Source organism: Athene noctua, chromosome 11 (genome assembly GCF_965140245.1).
Source record: "Athene noctua chromosome 11, bAthNoc1.hap1.1, whole genome shotgun sequence".
Classification (NCBI taxonomy): Eukaryota; Metazoa; Chordata; class Aves; order Strigiformes; family Strigidae; genus Athene; species Athene noctua.
Genome location: NC_134047.1, coordinates 19116640 through 19140695, shown reverse-complemented (window position 1 = coordinate 19140695; position 24056 = coordinate 19116640). Strand labels below are relative to the sequence as shown.

At 36.1% G+C, this 24056-nt stretch overlaps 1 protein-coding gene across 1 annotated transcript in view; it reads left to right on the top strand.

Moving 5' to 3' along the window:
* Nucleotides 1–24056, top strand: part of DIAPH2 (diaphanous related formin 2) — a 249059-nt gene that overhangs the window by 4461 nt on the left and 220542 nt on the right. The window contains exons 2-5 of the mRNA XM_074914772.1: nt 14193–14225; nt 16622–16798; nt 17876–17980; nt 22282–22302. Of these exons, the coding sequence (XP_074770873.1) occupies nt 14193–14225; nt 16622–16798; nt 17876–17980; nt 22282–22302 (336 nt within the window). The remainder of the gene's footprint in view (nt 1–14192; nt 14226–16621; nt 16799–17875; nt 17981–22281; nt 22303–24056) is intronic.

Genomic DNA, 24056 nt, shown 5'->3' with positions numbered 1-24056 from the left:
TCGGTGATGGATACTCTTAGCTACAAATAAGTTTCTGAAAGGGGCCATCTTCTGAGTGTGATGCTGTTTTTAAAAGTAGATTAGGAGAAAGATCTGGTATAACATGAAAAACAAATTGTTAGGGGTAAGAGAGCAAGTGGATTTGGTGATTCATACAACAAGGAGCAACTCATACTTTGTTTTAAAAGCAGAAATTGTTTGTGCTTAAGACTGGAGTCTTTTAAACCCCCATGAGCTTTGAGATGAATCAAAAGCTCTGAACTCAACATTCTGACTAATGTGCCATAAACTAACGTCAAACAGTGGAATAAAAGCTTTTATCAATTAGCTTTAAAACAGAAGTCAACTGAGTGTGCTTGGGAGGATCCATTTCCCAGCTACGTTTCTCCACCCATATCAGTGCAGGAGTTAACCAGTGCCTTAAATTCTGTGTGTCTGTCCCTGTCAGACAAGGCAGTGTGTTACAGGACCTACATCCCATATCACCTTTGACTACTGAGGTGGTTTGATGTCCTTCTCCTTTGGAGAGATAATGCTAAACATGACTTGTTTAGATGTTTGTATACTGCATCTGCAAACTATGAGTCACAATGAGCAGAGATTTTTGGCAAATAAATGAAATGTATTACATTTGAGATCATAGTGTCTCTGGGTAAAATCAGCGCATGCCTGCAGAGGATTTTTGCTTCAAGGGTGTGCCTGAGGAAGAAGTGAACTGAAATGTGTTTGCTTTAAAAGACTCTTGGTCTTACCAGATCAAAGTTAAGATAGTCCAGCAAGTGAAGTTAGGGTGCAGCCATTACTGAAGAGTAAAATTCATGTCTTGGGTGATTTTGGTTCTGTTGCTGAAAAGTATACTCATCAGGCACTGCTGATACGGTAGAGTGGTAGAGTAGGGCATAGTTGGTGTTGAGACTTAGGTTTAGCTTTTTATGTGAATTGATATTGACACAGTTTAAATGAGGTGATAGATGCAGTGATAAGCCTATCTCCTTGTGGTAATTAAACTTCCTGAACTAGTCCTTGTGAGACAAAGCTGTAGCGCCCTTCTCTACCGAACAGGAAGCTTTGCAAACAAAGCAGATTCCACTTAGGCAATGTGAAAGGCAGTTGCAGTGAGAACTGACAGTGTGCCTATCAAATACAAGTGATGTTTTCTGAGGTTTTAAGCAACACTGGGGTGCTGAATTTCCAAGTTACTGAGGATCAACTTTTGTTTATGTATTACAAATAGCCTGTAAAGCATGCTAGTAATACAGTGATTGCTGATGACCCTGTAAAGATAGGCTTAAAAACGTTGGGTGGGTTACAAGATGACTTCATATTTTCTGCATCACTTACAGTTCTTTACAGGTGAGCAGTAATGGCTAATAACTTTCCTCTAATTCTTTACATTCCTGTCCAAATTTAGAGGTAAAATAGAGCGAGATGGCAGTTGCTGAAGCAACTGGCAATTTCAGTTGGTTATTCATCAGTTTACTTGTTCAGCCTTAAAACCACAAGAAGTTAGGAAACTACTGAAATGATTTTTTTGAATGCAGTTCCTTGCAACTTGTATATCATAGTCATTCTTTTCATTCAGTATTTTTAAAAATAATTTATTTTGGAGGAAATAAGTTTTCTGTTATGAAGGGCAGTGGTGGTAGAGCACATAATTTTGAGAAGATTAGCAGTTGAAAGACTGTCTTTAGTATTTGTGTAGCAGTTTATAAAGTTGCTGGTAGAAAGCTAACTTGTCTTAAACTTGCATTTTATTTATGTATGAAACAAATGTTTTACTTAATCTTGTGAATAAAGTAGCTTTTTCCTAGAGTGAGCACCTCTAGGTTTCCCACTTCCAAGCATAATTTCCAGATAGGTGGATAGGCAAAATCTTGCTTGACAGAAGTAGTGCTAACACAGTCTGCAAGGCAATTATATTCTACTTGTTAACTCGTAATTAACTATATGTGAGAAAGAGGTGACAATTAAAGAATCACCTTTTTTGAGGCAGCAGTCTCCAGGCTCACCTTGGTGCTCTACTGACATAAGTTTTTGTGTGGTAGTGGGACAAACAAGGTCATGAAACTGAATCAATCACCACCACGACCACCTCCTTTCCCCCCCTTTATTATTTGTTGTTCTTTGACTGTTTACTAGAACTAATAAGACTGGTGTTACGGCAAACCAGAATTCTTCCTTTTCTATTGGTTTATCTAAAGTTCATCCACTTGTACTATTAAATTATGATTGTGTCTGCTTTTCAGGCATCTTCTCATGATAGCTGTTTAGTTGGATGTGGTGTGAAAGCAGCACATTGTATGCACATAGGCAGATCTGAAAAGGATCTGCTATGGGAATTAAATGATATTGTAACCTAAATCGTGCTATAAACTATAAACTCATCTGATTTATAGAAATTGAGAAATACCTTGAAAGTTAAATTCTAAAACAAGCCCACACGTGGAAAATGCTGTATGGTTTGATACACCTACTGAAGGTCTTTGGTCCACCTGGGTGTGGTAGTATTTGTTTTTAAGGTGCAGTGCATACTGTAATAGCACCACACCTTCTCTGATATATAAAACAAAAATGTTCTTAAGAGCTTCTAATAGATATGTGCTCTTCCTGTGTAAAGAGGAAACTGTATTTTCATACTAATTTCAAGCTGTTCTGAGGGAGAGTGGGAGAAGAGGAAGTTAAAGGTGGTGCATGTGACAGGTGGCTTTCTTATGAGGTTCCCTTCTTGGTCCTTTTACTCATCCTCAGAGAAAATCATTGCACACAGGATAGTATTGGAGGAAAGTATTAGGTATGCTGAATGTGTGATGCATGTTTTCTACTTGTAAGTGTTCTTTGCATAGTGCTATCAGACATTGGAGGACATCAGAGATGTCAAAATGTTTTTATTACTAAAAATATTTTCAATGTGTACTTTGTAACGATTAAGTGTGTTTAAGCTTGTTTTGAAACTGTAGCATGTAAGTGTAAAAGTCACCAGTTTATTAAAAGAAGTAATTGGAAAGAATCCTGCCTTCAGTCCCTCAATGATTTTTGTTTGTGTATATTTTTTTTAACACACATAGTCTTACTGCTCTCCTAATTGTAGTGGAAATATGACATTATCTGTTTATAACAAAACTAAATTAACATATTTAGTTTACCCCTCTGTGTGAGAATAAATAAAGGAGAACTTGCTTGAGGAATGTGGAACTTTCAAAGCAGTGCTACCTCCTAGTTTAGAACAAATTTTTAAATAAGAAAGTTAAGATTGAGACAGTTAGGGAATAGTACTGTAGAATCCCGACAAGGAACTATGGGATTGTAGCTGTACAGCCACTAAAGCAGCAACTGCAATTTTAGGTTTATGTAGGCCAAGGGAATTTCAGGAAAGGTACTGGTGGATGCAGGTTGGCTTGAAGGTACACAGGCCCATTCCCTCCTGTTTCTTTGTTCAGGGATTAGCTAGTTAAACATTAAAAACTTTGTCCTGTATGGGATCACAAACACAATCACATTGTAATATGTATTTAGGCATGAAGATGAGAGGAGATAACCACAGATCTTTACTGTTGTTGAGGATACCTTTTTGACACAACTATCATACTTAGTTGTGTGTTTCCATGTGACTCTTCATAAATTCATGCTGGTGTCTCAGGGATAGTTAAACATGACAAAATAAGTACTTTGGTCAGTAAAAATGTTTGTTCTGCAGTTAATTCTTTCTTAATACGGTGAAAGTTAATGATGGTCGTTAGAATATGACCTTCAAAGATACCTGTGTTATTTGTGTGAGGAACAAATACTAACCCAACATAACATTTATTAGAATCTATTCTCCTAATAACAGATAGAAGTAGGTACTTCTTGTACAGTATAGAGTTTTCTGCTTTCCTGTCTCCATTTCAGCTGTAAATTACTTTTATACCTATAAAATTGACGTAACTTCTAAAATACAGTGGCTTCATAATGGAACTGTGCTGGATGTTTGCATTTGTAATTGTGTGTGTGCATGAGTAAATGAGAACCTGATGGTTATTAATAGTTGAGATGGTTACGTGCAGTGTTCCAGTTGCATTGGAGAAGTAATTATTTCCGTAAAGAAGAAAAAAGGTGACAGCGTATCAGGCTAAGCATATACACTGATGCCATATAAATTTTAATTTTTGTGCCAGCCACGTTTAAACAGGAGGTTTAAATATAGAACCTGAAACTCAAAGGATAAACCCATGTCAGCTGTCCAAGGTCAGAAGTTGGCACATGAATTCAAATTAACTGAGAACCTTCAGTCTGTGTCTGTCCTTCTTTGTAAGCATTTCTATCGCATTTTGTATACACTGAAGTAACATTTACATACAATAACTGTTTTGATAATCGCTGCAAGTCTTTGGCTATAAAAGTTTTAGCCATGCACAGGTTGGGTGAACTAATGAATATGACAGTTTAGGAGAAGGTAGTTTATAATGAGACTTGAGACAGAAGTTGCAATCAGCTTTAACAGTGAAGCACCTAGTAAGTGATTTTATCCTGTGTTTGGTCTCAATACAACGGTTTATTTCTGGTAGTGCTGCCAGTCTTCATTTCCATAAAACCAGATGATTCTTCCTCTTTTGTGGGTGGTGGGGATTTTTTGGTCTTATATAATGGGGCAGTAAGAGCTGTTACTCCCAGGCAACCCACTTTACTAGAAATGCTTCAGTTCTTCCTTTCCACACCTCTGTGGCAAGTGGATCTTACACTGCTTTATTATCTTCAACAACAAAAAGTGAGGTGAGGAAACTCCTTTTGATTCAGCACACAATTTCTTGGCTGAGATAGAAATGCACTGGGCAATGTCTGTTGTGGTCTCTAACCTTTACAATCTTCCGTTCTCTACTATTCTACCATCTTCCAGCAGTGCAGTTAGATTTTCATTCTCCAGTTTATTTACAGCTCGATGGAGGTATTCCCAAGCTAGAAAGGTAAAGAGTACAGCACCAGGCTTTGGTAAAATTTCCATCTGTAAACTAGATACACAATTTTAATTTTCATATTTTACAAATATGTGTTCACATTTGAACTTCAGACAAAGCTTGGGTTGATAAGACAGGCTTCCTAAATCCATTAAAGGTAGTTTACAGTATTCTGTGATTCTGACTAATTCCTAAATGACTTAGAAGATAAGCAGTAACCCCGTGAGTTAACATTTTACATTTTTAAAAAAATTGTTTTGTGAGTTTATAGGAAAACCTTTATGAAATTCATATGAGTGTTCATGGGGAAGCTGAGCACATAGCACAATTCAACGTTACGATAATATTTTTTCTTACTTTAGCCTTTAGCAGAAGATAGCAGATTCTCCTTAACCTGTTAGAGGCATCTGTAATCTTCCTGAATTCCTGTTCCTTCTTAACAGGGAATCTCACCTGTACTGAAGTCAAATGATACTATTGGCTTGCTCATCATGATGTGCAATATAATTCCTCTCTATTCACATGCTACTTCATTTCCTACTTCCTTGCAGGACAAATAATCTTCTCAGGAAGCTGTTATAAATAGGAAAGAATAGGAAAAGGAACAGAAAGCCCTTGTGTGTATCACAGCAGCTATAAATTCAGTTTAACCCAATAAGCTTTGACTATTGAGTTACATTATGGTCCACGCCCGCAGGAATTTCTTGATCTAGAATTTCTGTTCTTCAAGGAGAAGCTGAAGTTCCTTGCTATCACAGCAGCATTGCTTCTTTTCCCAAGTTTTAGTATCACATTGTTTATTATTGGGGGGGGGAAAAGTAACTTTGCCATCAACTTTTTTGATGTAGGGATCAAATACTGCTCTGATCAAGTACTTGTTCTTTGCTAGGAAGTCTCTTCTTGGAAGACAGACAACATTATTCTAAGAAGTTGTTGACATGATCCCTGTGACCGTATGTTCCAAGACTGCTGGGTACAGACAAAATGAATAATGTTCACAAAGTAATTCCTGCTTCTTTGGCTCCCTGCATTCCTTCCACAGCCAGTTCCTTTGTGGGCCATGTTTTCGGTTGGTTGGATTTTGTGGGGTTTTTCTTACTATTTAAAAAAAACCCAAACAAAGCAAATGCACATGTCCTTACTTCCTCAATGTCTGTCAGAAGTAAAATACTCCATTTTCAAGGAGCTGCCCAATATCCAATGAAGCTCCTCACAGTATAGACTTTCTGTCCACTTTTGCAACTTGCTATGTGTCTTCTGTTTTATTTCTAAGTGTATTGATTCTCTCCCAACAGATACATTCTACCAGTTTTATCCTCACCTCAGATGGTAGCAGAGGAAAATTCAAATGGACTGTGACACTTAGTTCAGTGTTTACTGTACCCACAAGAGTAAGAGGTGTTCTACGAAACCAACAGCATGATCAGTTAAGAATCTTCCCCAAACAGTCTCTCCATGTAACAGGAAGAAAAGTATACAGACATTGAGCCTGTCACTTGGATTAGGTGTTAAGCTTGTATTAGGGTATTAGGCTATGCTTGCATGTGCTGGTGATATAGGAAGCCAGTAAGCAGGAATGAAAGAAAAGTACTGAAGAATTTTCTCAAATCAGTTTCTGCTTCATTTTTCGGACTGATTTCAGAAGAACTCTCACTGTCAAGTTAATTGGTCATTGCTCATCTGGAAGGAAAAAAACTAGGTTTCAGCAAACGATTAATCTGAGATTCAAAGCATATAATTGTAGTTAAAAGGGCTGCATGTCTATAAAAGTGTAAAACCAGACTTTGGTAAAAGTGAAGGTGAACCTTGTCACAATAAAAATGTGTCTCTTTAAGAAGTGAGGTATGAAATGAGGAGGCCTGTGATAGCTTTTGCTCAGTCTGAGCAGCTCCACAATATGTGTGAATGGAAAGAACAGCCACTTGTACTCAGGGGATCCTGGAACAAGGAGGGTTGATGAACAACAATTTGATGCACATCAAGTATTGCTGTCTAACAAAACTGGCTTTGTTCAGCTCCTACACTGAAAGCAAAGAGCTCAAATTCACTGCTTGTATCTAAGCGTAAAATTGAGATAAAGTCTGCACTTACTATGTCAATAATTGTTTTGACATAGTTTTTCAAGTTTAACTGTTCCTGAATGTTTCAAAAGCATTTCACAAATAATATTCCAGAAAAAAAAGCAAAAGCCAAGTTTCCTTAAAACTCAAAGCTCAGAAGTCAAACAACTGCTTTTTTGAAAAACAAGCAGCAGAGGTACAGGGCTGAATACAGTACTGACAAGCAGGTTTGGCAGAAAAGCAACAGGAGTGCAACTGGTACTGTAAGCATCTAAACCCTCCATTTACTGCACTAGGAGCTGTTCTGTGTTGATTTTTAATTAAGTCCTGGAAGTTGATCCAATGACTATTCAAGTGACTAGTTTAGCAAGTGATCTCAGTCTATTTTCCTAGGAAAAAACACTTTCTAATTTTCTTTCAAACCCAAGTGATTTGCTTGCTGTAGGTGCACTAAACAGAATATGCCGATCCTGACAAGCAGTGATGCCCAATCGCAGTACAGTAGCAACCGCTTGGACAGATGGCTTCTTGTCTAATAAAGTATATCTGGCACTTTTTACAGGCACCAAATATATGTACAGAAAGCTACATGGGCATATGAAAGGATTTTTGAAATTATTCCAATGCACTTCTAATCTACTAGCATTTTACTAAAGGAAGTTTAGGAGGGGCAGTTTTTGAAATAAGCTTTCTTATCAAGCAAAGCATGAAACGTAATTGGCACACGGCTATCTGAATCCCTTTTTTTTGGTAATAATGTTCTTCAAGAAAGACCATTAAGGTATCCATTATGAAGATTATTAGATTTGAGAGTGAAATTATTTAAGCCCCAAATAAATGCAATGCAGATGACCCCAAAAATAACATGTGTATGTATATATCAACAGTGGATATGCTTAGCCTGACAATTTAAGTACATGAAGAAGTAGAATTCTCTTACTTATTTTTTCCATTTAATTCTGCTGACAATTGGTGCACTCCCATATGCTGTCATCATATTGTCAGATACGACTTCCTTCTTTTCTTTATGCAAATACTTGTGTGTTCTTTTGCAACTGAGACACTGCGTGTGACAGAAACACTGTGTGTGACGTGAGGTTTTCCTGCAGGTACCTGTAGTTTCTATGCAGAAACTTTCTATGAATTTCTGTTGCTACACTTCAGAAAATTTGCCAGGCTGACCAGAATCCTTGAAGATTCTTAATTATACCTTTTTGGGCCTTAAGGACATGTAGCCATGGAGTTTATTTGTGTGAGTTGTGTTTGGTGTTTTTTGGTTGTGTTTTCTCTGTTTTGTTTTGTTTTTTAATTTAAGATGTGTCCTATAAAACCTTCTGTTGCTTAATGATCATGCAATGCCACATGATTTTCTAAATTAAGTACTAGAACCAGTGGGGAGAATTTCTGAATAAAAATGGAAGCTTCAAACTAAAACCAAGTTTAAAGTGTTGTAAGGGCAGGGTTTGCCATGTCTCTTAACCTTTGTAAAGGTCTTGATTAGTTAAATATCTCTTGGAATATTAAATCTGCATATTGAACCTAGTAAGCTAGTACACACTTCTTGTTTGTTGTGAAATTTATGAATGGGTTTATGATTTGGCTGACTTGGCTCTTTCAGAAGTTTAGTTTTTAACTAGCAAATGGTTGCTTGATAGTTTTAAGTGAGGAATTTAAACCCCATGGAGCATTCTGAAGAGAGACAGTTTGTTCATCTATACTGAAAAGCATGCTATACTGTCACAAGACGTTTTTCCAAGATGCTCAAAGGATATCACCAGTTATCACTAGATATCAAAATAAGAAAGAGATCCTGGCTGTATGAAGTGCTGTATGAAGAGCTCACCAGTTATGTAGTGTAACAGTTATAAACTCCGCTGTATCTGTGCTTCTTTAGTGATGACAACTTAACCTGATATGGTTGGTGCAGAGACTTGATGGGTAATATTTGGTCTCTAGCAGTAGCTCTGGAAAATGCCAAAACTTATTCTGTTTGCCTCTGCACTGGCTAATGTGAAAACTGTCTCTTTTAATATGCTTTTTGAAATTATTTCTACAGTAGTCTAAGCTGATCTGACTGCTGACTGCCCTGGTGCTACCCTTGCCCTTTTGTCTCGCAGCCAGCCATGTTGTTGGCATAGGCTGACATGGAACTGCAGCTTTTGGAAGAAGCTTTTAATTTTGCCCTGAATTTTTAAAGCTTACTTATCAATGAACACCAAAAAATTATTGTCTGAAACAAACTTTCAAAATGGTAATGGCAGTTTGAGCTACAAATAAAAGAATAATGTTAGTTGAATTGTCTTCTTTGACTCCTTTGTATCTTCATTTACGAAGCTGTTGAAATGAAGGCTATCTAAGTTTGTTTACAGTTATTTTTTTCAACTTCTGAATCAGTTTGCTTATTGGTAAAGGCTTTTTTGCAGTCATCTGGAAAAATGCAGTTTTTTGAACGGTTCATTTGCTTTTGCAGTGTGATGCCAATCAGGCAAAAATGAGGAAGCTGTTGTAGTTTCTCTCACCCTCCGTTTTTAGTCAGACCAGACTGATACTTAGGATCTCTCTATTACCCTTTCACAGAGACATGCTGTGGAGGTGTGCCTTTCTCTCATCCCCTGAGGATCAGACAGTGGCATTTGTGAGGGCGAGTGTCCAGTATGATTAAGGTGTCTCTGGCCTTTCTTCCCCTCCCTGTTTGGGAGCAGTGCTGAGGCACTCAATCTCCCAGCACTATGAATAAAGAATTGGTGCCCTCTGCTGTTAATAATTACCAGCTTGGGAGACCCTCTGGCTTTATTTAGCATGAGGAGTTGTCTGGCTTCTTTTCCTAGTATTGCTTATTTCTGGATATTCATACTCCTGGGGGGGAAAAAAAAAAAAAATAGAGTAATTGGGAAAGCCAGGAAGGTTCCTGGTTGGGAAGATGGCTGCCACCATCCAGTCCAACGGCGCTGACTCCGTGCTGTCAACATGAATAATTTTGCAGCTTCGTTTTGGCAGCCTGGTGTAAGGTGTTCATATGCTCCCTGGTCTCACTTTGTAGTGCCTCAGGGAGTGTTTACCTTCATGTTCAGGTTATAGATTAAGCCTTATTTTAATAATTTAACATTTAAATTATTAAATAGTGCATATTTAAGAAATTTGTGAAACAAGCATCTGCAAAGCTGTGTCATATAGACCAAATGCAAATGTGTAACAATAGTAACAAAACTGTTCGTGTTGCTAACTTCAAGTATCTTTGATACACCAGATGGATTACTACTAATAATTTGAAGTTCTTTTTGAAAGAGTAGTAAATGTTCCTTAAAGTGCCAGAGAAACAACTATAAAGCAAACATTTTATGAATTACATTTTTATTAATATTACTAGTAATGCCAGGTATACTGTGTCATGGATAAAGATCTTGAAAAATCTATATCAGCGTGTAGTTCTAGTTTTTGCACATCAGCTAATGTGACTCGGGTATATTCACAATTGCCTAGGTACCTTATTACATTTAATTACAAAATTGAGTATGTTATCAGGTTGTTAAATTGTCTAATGGGAACGTTACTCATTCTTTATGCTGAAGGATGTAGGAGTGAATTCTGTTTTGTGACTGGAAGACCTACATTCAGGTTGCACGTAACTTTTTCTACTTCAGGTATTAATCGGTTTTGGGTTTTGTCCCTTTAAACTCCCTTGGTTCAGGTACTCTTATGGGAAGTTATTCCATTCCTGTTTGTATGCAAATTTATTTGCAGCCAGTTAAAAAACACTCTTGAGCAAAATTTTACAATGTCTTTTGCAAGTGTTGAAGTCCAGGTAGATTTTAGAAAACAGTCATGTCATCTTAGTTTAAAAACAAGAAAGTTAAGGGAAGATTGAGTTCCTGTTTGTTACACTTAGAAAATTAGGATTGCTAGTAGTGGTTGGAGCTGTTACTGAGGTAGCTTGTGTGCAAAAGCAAGTTGTAGCAGCACACCACGATTCGCCTGGGTGCAGTGGAGTGAAAATGGCTGTTAAGTTTTGAAGTAATCCATCTGATTGTTGTTTCATTATACGTGTGGTAAACTGTGAGTTGCTTTTGATTTTATTTTTGTGGTGGTAGTGAGAGTCTTGAGTGTAACAATACAGAACATGGCAAAGTGATATTTAAAATGTAATGGAAAGATCAATCAACCACTGTAAATGCACCTTAATTTACAATTTGTAGCCAGCTCGGGTGATCTGGAAGGTTTTATTAATATAAAAGTTAAAAAAAAAGATTTAAAAATATGTAGACTTGCTGAGAGATTTGCATTAAAAGTTAATGCAATCATCTCAAGTTGTTTAATTCTTTGAATGTTGACATTTACTGCAGTAGCCTGAAATGAGCTTGGATGAGGAAGTAGTGGTGGTTTGTTTTTTTTTTTTTTTTTTAAGATATACCAATAAACGTAGTGAACTATGGTGAAAATCTGTCTACTGCTTTTATGTGCAAGATTTCAAATACTCTGAATGTTAACATGGCTGACACTGACCTTTTAAGATAAGAGCAGTTTGATGCAGTTGCATTAGTCTGTGCTATGATTTTAGTGTGCCTTAATGTCATGATCTGTCAGTACTTAGGCAAGTTGTGGGATACTTGGAGTAAACTAAAAATGGGAGGAGTAAACAGAAGGTGGTATTTTTAACTGTTGATGGGCTGGAAAGACTATGTTCAAAAGGGAGAAGCTCTTGTTACATGTCTTTTAAGTGAAGAACCAAATAAATGAGTAAGAAACAGTTCTTGGAATTTGCACGGTTTGTGTTGATACTAAAAACTGGGAGATAGAGGTTATGCTGCTGTCTTAAGTTATATGTGTGTATACATAGAAATACTAATTCATATCCCTTATCTACAAAAGTTTTATCATAGAGATTTTTACAAAACCTTTGCCTTTGGGCTGCTTCTTAAATGAGGGAGTTAATGTCTTGAACAAGCTAGGAAAGGGTTGATTTCATCTTGTGATGCTCTGGCTGTCTTACAGATGGCTGAAAGAATAATGCTAGAGGACTGACTACAAAAAACGTGATATCTTAAACGTCCTCCTGGGGAGGTAAACTACTTTAGGTTTATGTTCTTAAATCAGTCTGGAAGTGTGATTTCTTTGTTAGTGTAAGAGACTGTCAAAATTTCATGTCAGTGAGAATCTACAGGTACATAACTGCCTTGCCTCTGCCTCTAGCTACTTGCAGTTTCTCTTCTACCTGTTAAATGTGTTGCTTATCTTGAGTAGCTACTGGCAGCAGTGTAGCTTATGCACCATAAGGAGATCTGGGAGGAAGTGTGCTTGAGATGTCTGAAAAAATGCTGTGTGGTATCTTGCTTTAGTATTCTGTATTTTGCCCAGAGGAGTTTGAGTGACAAATGCAATATAAATGTAGAGATGGAATAGATTATCCTGTTCCAGGGTCTGGGAGAGATTGACAGTGCTTAAATGAGAGGGGAAGAAAAATATTTCTAGTACAAGTGACTGCTAAAACAGATAGAGAGTTTTAGAACTTCTTGCTTACATAGCTGTCTCTGGGTTGAAGTCATGGTTAGACTTGACTTCATTTGGACTTCTTGCTCAATAATCTCCATTTTAAAAAAAGGTCTTTTTACCAGAGTAATGCCATCTCAATTTTGATTTCAAGATTAGGGTATTACTGCTTCTTTTAACTCCATATTACATCCAGTTAACAAAAATACAGAAGAGGCGTAGCTGTAAGGAAGAGGTTTGAGATATGGCGGATAGGAAGCCAAAATGCTGTCAGCATCTGGAGTAGTATGAGAGAAAGATTTTATCCTAGTTGTCTGTAATGGGTCAGGCTGGGATGGAGTTGATTTTCTTCATAGCAGCCCTTGTGGTGCTGTGTTCTAAATTGGTGACCAAGATGGTGTCGATAAACCCCCAGTATTTAGCTTTTGCTGAACAGTGATTACCCAATGTCAAGGTTGACTGTTTCTCAGTGTGCCCCTCCCAGGAGCAGGATGGGGTGGGCTGGAAGTTGGGTAGGACACAGCCAGGACAGCTGATGCAAACGGACCAAAGAGATATTCCATACCATATAGTGCTATGCTCAGCAGTAAAACCAGGGCTGGTGGGGTGGGAAGGAGGAATTTTCTTCCAAAGTAGCAGTTGCTCAGAGTCTGGGTCGGTATTGTTCTGCTGATGGTGGGTGTGATGGCTTTTGCATCATTTGTTTCTTTAAGAGTGGGGTTTTTTTTGCTTTTGCACTTACGATTCTTTCTCTGATACTGCTGTGAGGGAATGAGCAAGTGGCTGTGTGGGGGCTAACCTGCCAGCCACCTCTGAATACCAGATGTCTCCACTTATCTTCATGCTGTTTTTAAAGTATGAACACAGTGCCTCTCCTTCCCACTTTGATGCCACCTCCACCATTTGTGGAGCCTTGCAAATTTATTTGTTTTAGAAATACAATATTGACAACTGTAGCCAAGAGACAGAAAGTAGAATTAGGAGCATGGTATAATAACTTCCACCAAGGGGAAGTAAAACGTTGTATGGTATATGTTGAACAGTGTTAAAGGTTCATTTCCAGTAACATTGAACTTGCTCACCATTGTAACAGTACACAGTGGTATGGGATGTTGACTAGAAGCACCTTGATCATTTCGGCCGGTGAGAGCATAACCAAGGAATCTGAAACCTTGGTGTCCAAGAAAACAGGGTTGTTAGGGAAAAAGCAAGAGGGTACTAGGGAGGAGAGATAGTAGTGACTGGTTTGTGCATCATCAGTACACTGGCTTTAACAAGTTCATTTGTCAAACCTGCAGAAGGCTCAGGAAGCTAGGGACAGGGAATTCTGAACTGAGTCTCAAAAATTCTGTTAAAACTGAGAATGCCATAGCTATCCGCTGACTCAGTTTGAAGTCCAAGAGTCCCTGTTTATTTTGGAAAGCTTTCTAAGAAATCCTACTGCTTTTTTGTGAAATTGTGGGAGGTGCCAGAACTACACATGTTTCAGGTTAAATAGTCAAAAGACAAGGTGCAATGGGATGCAAGTCTGCTTTTTCACAGAAAATGCAGTAGATCGTGTACTCACTTAGCTGCAGTTTTTGTTAGAACAATTACTGAAATTTCGAGTGCTTTTTAATGTTAGAATACATGAAATACAGACTTCTTTATTCTGAAACAGTAGGTAACGCTGTCTTTTTTTCTTTGATTTGTGTGTGTGTTTTTTTTTTTTTAATAGAATATTCAAATAAAAACTTTGGCAGATGATGTGGTAAGGTCTTTGTAACATCTTAATTAATGGTAACTCCACACTGCATGCTATTTTACTCCAAATGTGGACAATATAACATGTTCTTATAAGGATATTAAGCATTTGATTTCAGAAAATTGAGTTACTATTCCTAAAGATTTTAATTTGTAACTTGAAGTAATTAATGATCTCTATTTGGAGAAGCTTTTTTAACCACATTCTAAGTCCTTTAGTAATACTGTGGGTACGTTGAAACTGTTACTCAACAGTTCAAGTGTTACTTTTCTTGACCTTGTTCTTAACAGTAAATTATCTGCTGTGGTTCTTCAAAATTAGTTGCCACATGATTCATGTGGAATCATTTTGGGTAATAAATGTGTACTGTATGTCAAACAGCAAGTTTGTATTCAGTAGCACTAATTTAGTAATTCTGAATACTTTGAAACTTGTTGCTAAGTGTTTTTACAGAAACCTATATCAAAACTGATTTTAGTAAAATCGTAAATTTTTGTTTTCTGGATATAATAGATAAGCCATGCTGACCACTTAGTTAATCATCACTTACATGTCTGAAATGAAATAAACGCACTTAGTAATTATGTAGAAAATTCTTTAATGACATTAAAGTGATCTCATCATTTCAATCTAATTAAACAGATTTGTTGTTAATAAGATACAGTGAAACAGATCGCAGTATGATGAAATTGATCATAAATGGCTTTTTTTTTGCTGACTACTGAATGGGCATCTTAATGTAACTGAACAGTAAAACTACATTTGATGTGTATTTGCTAATTTGGGACACTGCCTTTCAGGCATATGGCCTATCTTAGGCCTTTTCAATAGGCTATGTCCTAATTTTAATTTCCCAAAATGTAAACAATTCTAATAAGGAAAAAATAAGATTAAAGTAATATTCTTGCCTTGTTAAAGACATTAACAGTATCCTTGTAGGTAATGTGTTTCTGTCCACAAATGTCAGACTTGTGAGGAAGAAGAAAACCCCAACCCAGCCCCCTTCCCCTCAAAAACACAAGCAAAAAGAAAAACCTCCGAAGAAATGCTAAGGATATGCAGCTTATCTAGGGATACTTTCCTTTCAAAAAATTCAAGTAGGCTTGTAGGATCTCAAAAAACAACAACAAAGAAAAGGAAGAAACTTCCTTCTGGATATTCAGATTTGGTCAAATTTTTCCACTTCTGACTGGACTAATGTAAAATTAATTCAAATATCCTACCAATGACATACTCCATTAAACTTTTCACACCTCACAGAGGTTAATTATAGAAAACATAAGTTTTTTTTTTTACATATCTTCACAGAGAACTCAATAACTGCTATGGATGATACCAGTAACCCTACATAAGCTGCTGTTAGATGAAAGCACATCTTCATAAGGCTGTTCAGTGCCTGAAACAAATACACTAGTATTTGTTGATGCAAACTCTTAATTAAGAAAAATTGCTGTAGATATAATGTTCTCAAAGTGAACATATATATATATATATATATATATATATATATATATATATATAGTTAAAGACAATATAATTAAATAAAATTCTGACTTTATTTGGAATGGTTACATATTGATAATTCAGTAATAAATGGCCTTATAAGGAAGGTGCTGTTGGTTGTTTCCAATATTAACAAATTAACTGAATAAGCATGCTTTAAAAAAACCCCAAAAGGTGGGGTGGGGTGGGGTGGGGTGTTGGCATAAGGTATAAAACAAGCCAGCCTTAACCAGTGAAACGTCACTGCAGACTGTATGATAAGCTTTCACTAATGTCTGTTATGTGTATTTAACTATGGGTGGCTGCTTCTATGTGAGTAATCCATTACCTGGCTTTTAAAAATTATGCACTAATTTCAGGAGTCCGTACTCAAAAACACTTCAAGGAATTGTGAACTATACTTGGAGCATTAATTCCTCTACAAACTTTATTTTACTTTAGCAGGATTTTTTTATAAGCCTGATGAACTTGTGAGTACCTCCTTCCCAACGCTGGCTTTTTCAGTTGTCCTCCAAAGACTTATAGCTCTTCAGGTGAAGGAACGCTTGGACATTACCTTTGTGGTACCATATTTATTCACTATCAGGATAATTAGGGACTAATGTGAGAAGATGAACTCAAGATTTTGAAATGCTAAGAGTTTAACTAGATGGTATACTTTTGAAACTGTGAGAAATAATTGTATCCCTTTTGCATGTGACTTCTCATGAATTTACCTTAAATGTTGTTGCCTTTCTATGAAGAGTAATCTCTGAATGTTATAGTGTTTTTACTTACACTTCAGTTTGAGTTTTAACTCTGCTGCTTGGATTAACTAAAAATGTGTGTAGTGCTGCCATGTAATTGGCTGCTTTCCTGTATTTCTGTTTTGGCTTATTTTTAAATGGATGTCTTTGCAGCGTGACAGAATAACAAGCTTCAGAAAATCAGCGGCGAAAAAAGAGAAACCTCTCATTCAGCATCCTATTGACTCTCAACCTTCTATAAGTGAAATCCCGCTTGCACAGGCACTTGTTGATGAGCGTTGCATGAACTTATCAGAAAAGGAAGTTATGGATCTCTTTGAAAAAATGATGGTAAGACGATGTGCTACATTATTTCATGAGGTTTTAATGAGTTTTCATGCTAGCATTGATTATGTAGTAGTGATTTTCAAACGTTCTCATTTTGGAAATAGTAATTACTTGGGAGGGTACAGCATGGGCCTAGTAGAACTGTCTAAATTGGTACATAAACAATTGAGTAGCTCACAGAGTGCTAGTACTATATATGTTTAAATTACTTGGTCTACTTTTACAGAGAAAACAAAGACAAAAATTAATAAATAGAAATCTTAAGCTGTTGACTGCTTCATTAAGATAACCTCTATAGACCTTAGTTGCAGGAGTTAGATACTGGTGTTGAAGGATAGTTTTTGATAAAATGAAGTAAATGCCTTTGACAAATAGTAATTTCTATTAATAAAATCTTAATGTATAGAAAGCTGACTTTTTGTATGCTCTTGAATATTTTCTGTCTTAGGATCACTCGTCCAGGTTTGTGCTTCTACTCACAAGCAAGCTTTTCTATTAGTAATACAAAACCAAACTTTTGAAGTAGATATGTGTGAATTCCACTGTGCACACACGTGTTGATATATGAAGTATCAGGAGATGCAGTATTTTGAGTGAGAAATACTGTCTTCTATATCATTCTCTAAAATAGTTGTAAACTTCCATATGGTCAGTATGGACAAAAAAAATCTCCTGTTCCGTTGTGATAATGCGGGAATGGTGTCTGCTGTGGTAAGATGTTTTTAAAAAACACAGGAACTTCACAAAAGTTAACACTTAATGTGATCAACTTGAAGTGTAGAATTTTTTGATATTGTCCTCTAGTTTTATTTCTTGAACCAAATGTCACTAATGGTAACTACCCTTGATGCAACTGCAGTTTTGGCTAAGTCTTGGAAACAGTAAACACTTGAAGTAACAGAATTAAATGAAAAAATTGGGTAGCTCAGAATTAAACAAACAAACGCACATATGCTGGAAAAAGTCACTTCTGTTTGTTTAAAAACGAGCTGTTTGTTTAAGAAAAGGAGTATAAAAATAACAGATACTAATAAAAAACATGAAATAGAATTTGATGTTGTATGGCCTGTTTCTTTATAGGAAGACATGAATCTAAATGAAGAACGTAAAGCTCCTTTAAGAGATAAAGACTTGACCACAAAACGTGAGATGGTTGTCCAATACATTTCTGCAACTGCCAAATCTGTAAGTAGTCATCTCTCCGGGACAGATAGATGAAAGTAAGAAGCTTAACTTTGTGAATTTTATGCTTTTGAAGCTTGAGACCTTCAATTTATTTTTCTGGATTTATGTTCTAAGAGTAGTAGGAAAAAAAAATTAATCCGTACTTACTAATATACCTGTATATAAATGTACTTATTAATACATATGCTTGCAGCTGCATCTGAAGGTGAAGTTTGTTTTTCAGTTGTTGGGTAATGTAAAAACTTGATGCTTGCTTGTAAACCATAAGACCTAAATTCAATGCTATAGAGTAATGGATGGAACCTGAGAGGATTTCTGTGGAATTCATCTTATAAATTATTGGTACCAAAAGTTTTTGGAAGGGATGGCATGACTTCATGGTTTCAGTAATTGCATACATTCTAGATGTACAATTTGCAGTGCTAGAAACATGGAATCAAGATATTAAAATTATTTAATATAGAGTAATTCAGTGTTTTAGCTTAATTTTAATATGTTTAGTTCTGCATTAAACATTTTAAGAAGTGTTCTGAAGGTAAATAAAATTACTCCATTAGTGAAAAGATAGTCTTGAACCAAGTTTCAGATTATATTTTGAGTGGAATAAAATACATCCAGACCTTTCATTTTTGTTGATCTTTCTCTACCCTGAAGTTGGTTGATTAACGCTTTGTTGATGGATCCTTCATGCAGAATTTTTCAAGTCAGTCTGTTTTGAGGTGCCAGAAGTGTAAGACGATGACTGGATGCCCCAGATTTTTTGGGGTGGAGAAATAGAATGTCAGGTAGTAAAGAACTCCAGTTCGTTTTCTGCAGTGGGACTATTAGTACTAATTAGTAATGCTTTTTTTGTGTTAAAAAGTTGACTACAACAAATATAGATCTTACCATTTAAAGGAGAATATGCCACCAAATTTCAGGAATGTTGAATGAAACTATATATGTTGTGGTTGCCTTAGCAATAGAATTTGTCCTGATTTGTGCCACTACTAGTTGTATAAAGATTTGTGAAGAAGCTAGTGATGAATTCTGAGGAACTGAATGTGTTGCAGTACTAGAGGGAAGTGTGTGTGTGTGTGTGGTAGTAGCTTTGTGTATCCAAGGGGCTGTAGTATGCTTCAAGTGGTAAAATTTATGATCATCATAGTTCTTCAATAAAATTAAGTAATGCATATGATTTTATTTGGGAATTAGGATAAATCTAACGTTTTTTTCACACTTGAATTATTGTGTGTCATAAAAGTTTACTGGAAATGAAGACTGGGGAATAATAATTCAAATACAAAATGGCAGCACTGCTAGAAGTTCAACAGAGCTGAGTATGAGTGCTAAATACAGATAGCATTGAATAAGCTGTTTCTTAGTGAAATAAACTGGCAAATGAGATTGTGCTGGTGTCTGCCTAATGAATCTGTAAGCATGGACTGCAAGCAGTACAGTTGACTTAGTTTTTCACCTTTAAAATCAGCTCTGCAGTGTTAAATTTCAAAAAAATAAAAGTACAGTGACACACAATTATTAAATGCAAATGCTTTGCATGAAACATTATAAATGTAAGTGAGGAAAAATGGCATTATAATGTGAAAATGGTGATTTACATTTGAGAGGAGTGATGTTCATGAGTTCATTTTAAACAAAATCCACAGTCCTTTAGTCTGTTCTGGAAGGAATCCAGTGCTTAAAGCATAGTCTAGCTAAACATACAAGTTATTGGAGAATTATTCAAGCTTACACAGTGAATATTATGAAATTTCCTGTTAATATACTTTGCCTAGACTATCTTGGGAACTACAGATTGTGTTTTAAGGTTTTTGTCTTCACTTAATGACCAATGTTAATTTTTTTTAGTAAGTGAAAATATTTTATTTAAGTAGTAGAAAAATTCACAATGGAAGTACTGGCAATTCTTTCCCAAAAACTAGGTGGATGATGGCGATCTATCTTAAACTGATACTGAAATATAGCTGCCTCAAGTACCATAATTTTGTCGCTGAGTAAGAAAAGCATGGCTGCCACTGCATGTCTGATTGCTAAAAATTTTAACAGATTGCATTACCGTATGAGCTGCAGCATGAGAAACTTATCAGAACTGGCGATATGCTTGCCAAAATGTACTAACAATTAAAAAAAAAAACAAACCCAAACTAAAATGTCCTCATACATGAATGTGTGATTTGAACTTAAGTCAGCGTCAGTATGGATGTTTTATACATATGCAAACTGTTACTCCTAATGGGAAAAGAGCTTGTATTGAAGTTTATGTACTTCAGTGGGTCCGTGCAGTTGAATCGCAGCATTTGAATGGAGTAATTTAAGGTTGCTCAGAAATATAAATGACCTTTCTGTAGCACGTAACCCAGTTTGGCTTTTAAGTAGCTAGTATCTTAACTGATTTAAAAAAGATGAGAAGTAGAGCTCAGTTGTAAAATGATTGGGATCTTACAATAAAGTAAAACCTAATTTTTGCTGTTAATTTTGTCTTCTGTTCAGTTAAACTAGTATTCTGCTTGGTTGAATTCGTCCTCTAACCAGTTTTTACTGAATCATGAATTGTCAAACTTACTTTTCTTGAGGCCATCTTCAGGCTTGTTGTCCGTGAAAATGCTTATCGCATTCAAAATGATCTTTCTTTAAATTTTCTACCTTTTTCTTTGGTCACAGATAATAGTTCACCTGTCTCCCTTTTTTATGCTGGAAATACTTGGGCCTTTTCTTCTGCTTAGAGCTCACGAAACACATTTAACAGTTGATGTGTCTTCCAGTTTGTTTCATGTTTGTTAGGCTTTTGACTCTCTCTGCTCATTTGAAAATATCACTCTCATTTGCTTAACCAAATTCTTTTTACATTTGGTGCTTCATTTTCTCTGCTTTGTGTGCCATCTGCAGCATGTTGACCATGCTTTTCTGAAACACCGTACTGCCTTCAGAGTTCTGAGTGAGAAAGAAACCTTGGTTTTCAATGGATGAAAAAAGCTTTCCTTTTCCTTGGGGGATGGAGGAAGTGTGAAAGCTAATAAGCTGCATGCTTTCATGTGAAGTGGTTATCTGTGCTTCTCATTCCTTCTCTCACTTGAAGAGAAAGATTGTTGACTACGGAAATTTTACGTGGGAGATGGTGAAGGCTCAGAGTTCTGTTGCAGAACTGAACTTGGTGACATCTCATGCTATATTGAATGAGTTAAACGTTGATGGGAGAAGAAGGTAGTAAATTAAGAAAAGAGACTGTCTGGTGATGACAGTCCATCTTGTGCTTGTAGAGGAAGCTTCATCAGGAAGAGGAGAGAAGAGGTGATTGTGAAAGACTTGCAGGGACTTCTGTCTTCTGAAAGACTTTCTAAAAGAGTAATGGAAGAGATAAGAATAGTAAATGAAGCAGAGACTGAACAGATAGAATCAAATTCAGATCTCAGAACAAAATCATACTGTCTCAGGCTCTTAATCAGATAAAAGTGGTTATTTAAAAAACTGGCTGCTATCAAATTGCAGCAAATAGCTGATGAGGAAAGGCCTACAGTGTTTAAGCAGAAGTCCCTAGTCCTGGCGTTCACAGGAACATGGTCATTTCTGCAACGTATATAACACGGCAGAGATGTGCTGCCTTTCTGCAGTTTCTTCCTTGTTAGGTCAACTTCTTGTTTATGAATATGCAGAGATGCTGTTCCATGATAAAAAAGGGAAGATGTCATTCTGAAAAACACTGTTTAATTGTCCATGTAATTAAAAGCATCCATACTGAGCAGTTGAAGAAAAATGCCACATGAAATTTTTTGAAATGCAAGTGAGATTTATAACTGTAGGCTATGTTTTTGATTATGAAAACTTAATTAAATTCAGTGATGACATCATCAGAATGGATCAAAAGCTTCATAATAAATGAAGTTGTTGTATGTACAAGGAAGTCAATATGCCATTAGCTTTTTCTGTAGCTTTCTCAGTGTCATATATAAAATCTGACCTTATAATTGTAACATACTGGCATATTTCCTAATCTTTCAAGATGTGGTTGGCAAGCTGGATTTTTAGTTAGTTGTTTGTAAATGTGTAAGATACCGATGGTTCAGCAACGGAACATAAGAATTTCAAATTATTTCTCCTACAGTAGAACGACTTATTTTCTTGATGAGAAGCTCTAACTCTTGAAGAGTTTGATAAAGTAATGAAAGAATGTAACTACTACTAATGATTAAACACTGAAAAGTTTGTGTGATGCTACATCCTACTAAGTACTTTGCTGTGTTTATTTATGTATTATTATTATCTTTTTTACACAATAACCTCTCTTGGCTGACCACTGCATGCAGATAGTCGGAAGTAAAGTTCCGGTGAGTATGAACATGATAGTTTTGTTTTTTCTTATGACTACACTTCCATTTTTAGAGATTAGGCTGGAATATTTTAGACTTTTATCATGGATTTAGAAGTTCAGTAGGTATAACTGAATCCTTGTTATATCAAAATAATTATCAACTCCCTCAGTCATGTTTCTCTTACCAGTATAAGATTGTTGATTGTACTTTTGAGGGATCCATGAGTAAGTTTTCAGGAATCTATTTCCAAATACTTCAGTCCTGATGAGAATTTAGCTGTTCATTGTGAGCAATAAAGATAATTTAGGCTTGTCTTGCTTTTTATTGAAGGCAATCAATCAAAACTTCAAGTTCACAGTATTTGAGTAACTGCATTCTGTTTAGATGTAGATTATTTTTTTTTTAATGACCTAATGATTAGTATTCATAGTTTGTCATGGAAATGACAGCTGTGGGATATCAGTGTGAGGATAAGATTAATATAGAGGATTCAGAAGGTCAGTTAACAAGCGTGAGATGAGATCATTCGCAGGATAATTTTTCTGTTATTAAGTGCTCAGCTACATTTTATGTTGTCATTATGGAATTTAGTGGTGTGGGTTGTTTTTTTTTGTTTGTTTGTTTGGGGTTTTTTTTGTTTGTTTGTTTGTTTGTTTGTTTTAGTTTGAACATTTATTTGGGACTTAATTTGTTAGGACTGAACTCAGCAAATTTTTCTTCCCAGAAAAAAGAATTTTTTTGGGAATAATTACATACACATTTTAAGTGATGACTGAAAGCAAAGAGGTTTTTTTAATTATGGATGGGCTTTAGTTTTGACTGGAGCCAAAACAGGCTTTTCAGGTACTACAGGATTTTCTACTTAGGTCATATTCAGTACTTATATTTTGTAATAAAAATAATGAAGAACAACCTATGATTTAAAATTGTCTAATCATTACCTCCAGATGTACTTGAATATTTAAGGATATAGTGCATAGGGATAAAAAAAGTTGCTGTTAGCTTTGTTCTATTCAGACTGGTTTTTAAACAGACTGTTTGGTCTGTATTCACTAGTAATTTTTAGTTTTGTACACAGTACTAGTTCCTATGCTGATAGAGAAAATACATAAGCTCAATGAAGGTATTTAAAAGTATTTTATTTTATGAGGGGACAAATTATTAATTCTCCAGTTCAGTGTGTTAAAACCAGTTTCAAATAATTCCTATTGCCATGTAATTTCCTTAGGATATCAGTTAGCCGAACAGCTGCTTGGTGAAGAGATAGTTTTATAAAGGCAACTGGTATATGCAGAATAGGTAGTGGAGAAACACTGTAATATCTGTTTTCTTCCCTGTGCCTTTTAATTTGGCATCTGATAGAGAGCAAGAATAGTTATGCTTCAAAAGCATGTTTTTGAACTGTTAACTTGCAAAATAGTAAGATAAGAAATGCTGCTTTTAGAGTATGGCTTCTGCATATTATTGCTTAAAGAATGCATGCATCTTGGTATCATCTACCTCAACTAATGTAAGGAATTTGACACTGTCCTGCATGGTATCCTTGTCTCAAAATTGGAGAGACATGGAATTGACAGATAGACCACTCGGTGGATAAGGAATTGGCTGGGTGGTTGCACTCCAACACTTGTGGACAACTGCTCAGTGTCCAAGTGGAGAGTGGTGACAAGTGCCATTCTTCAGGGGTTGGTGTTGAGACCGGCACTGTTCAACATCCTTGTCAGTGACACGGGCAGTGGGATCGAGTGCACCTTCAGCAAGTTTGCCAA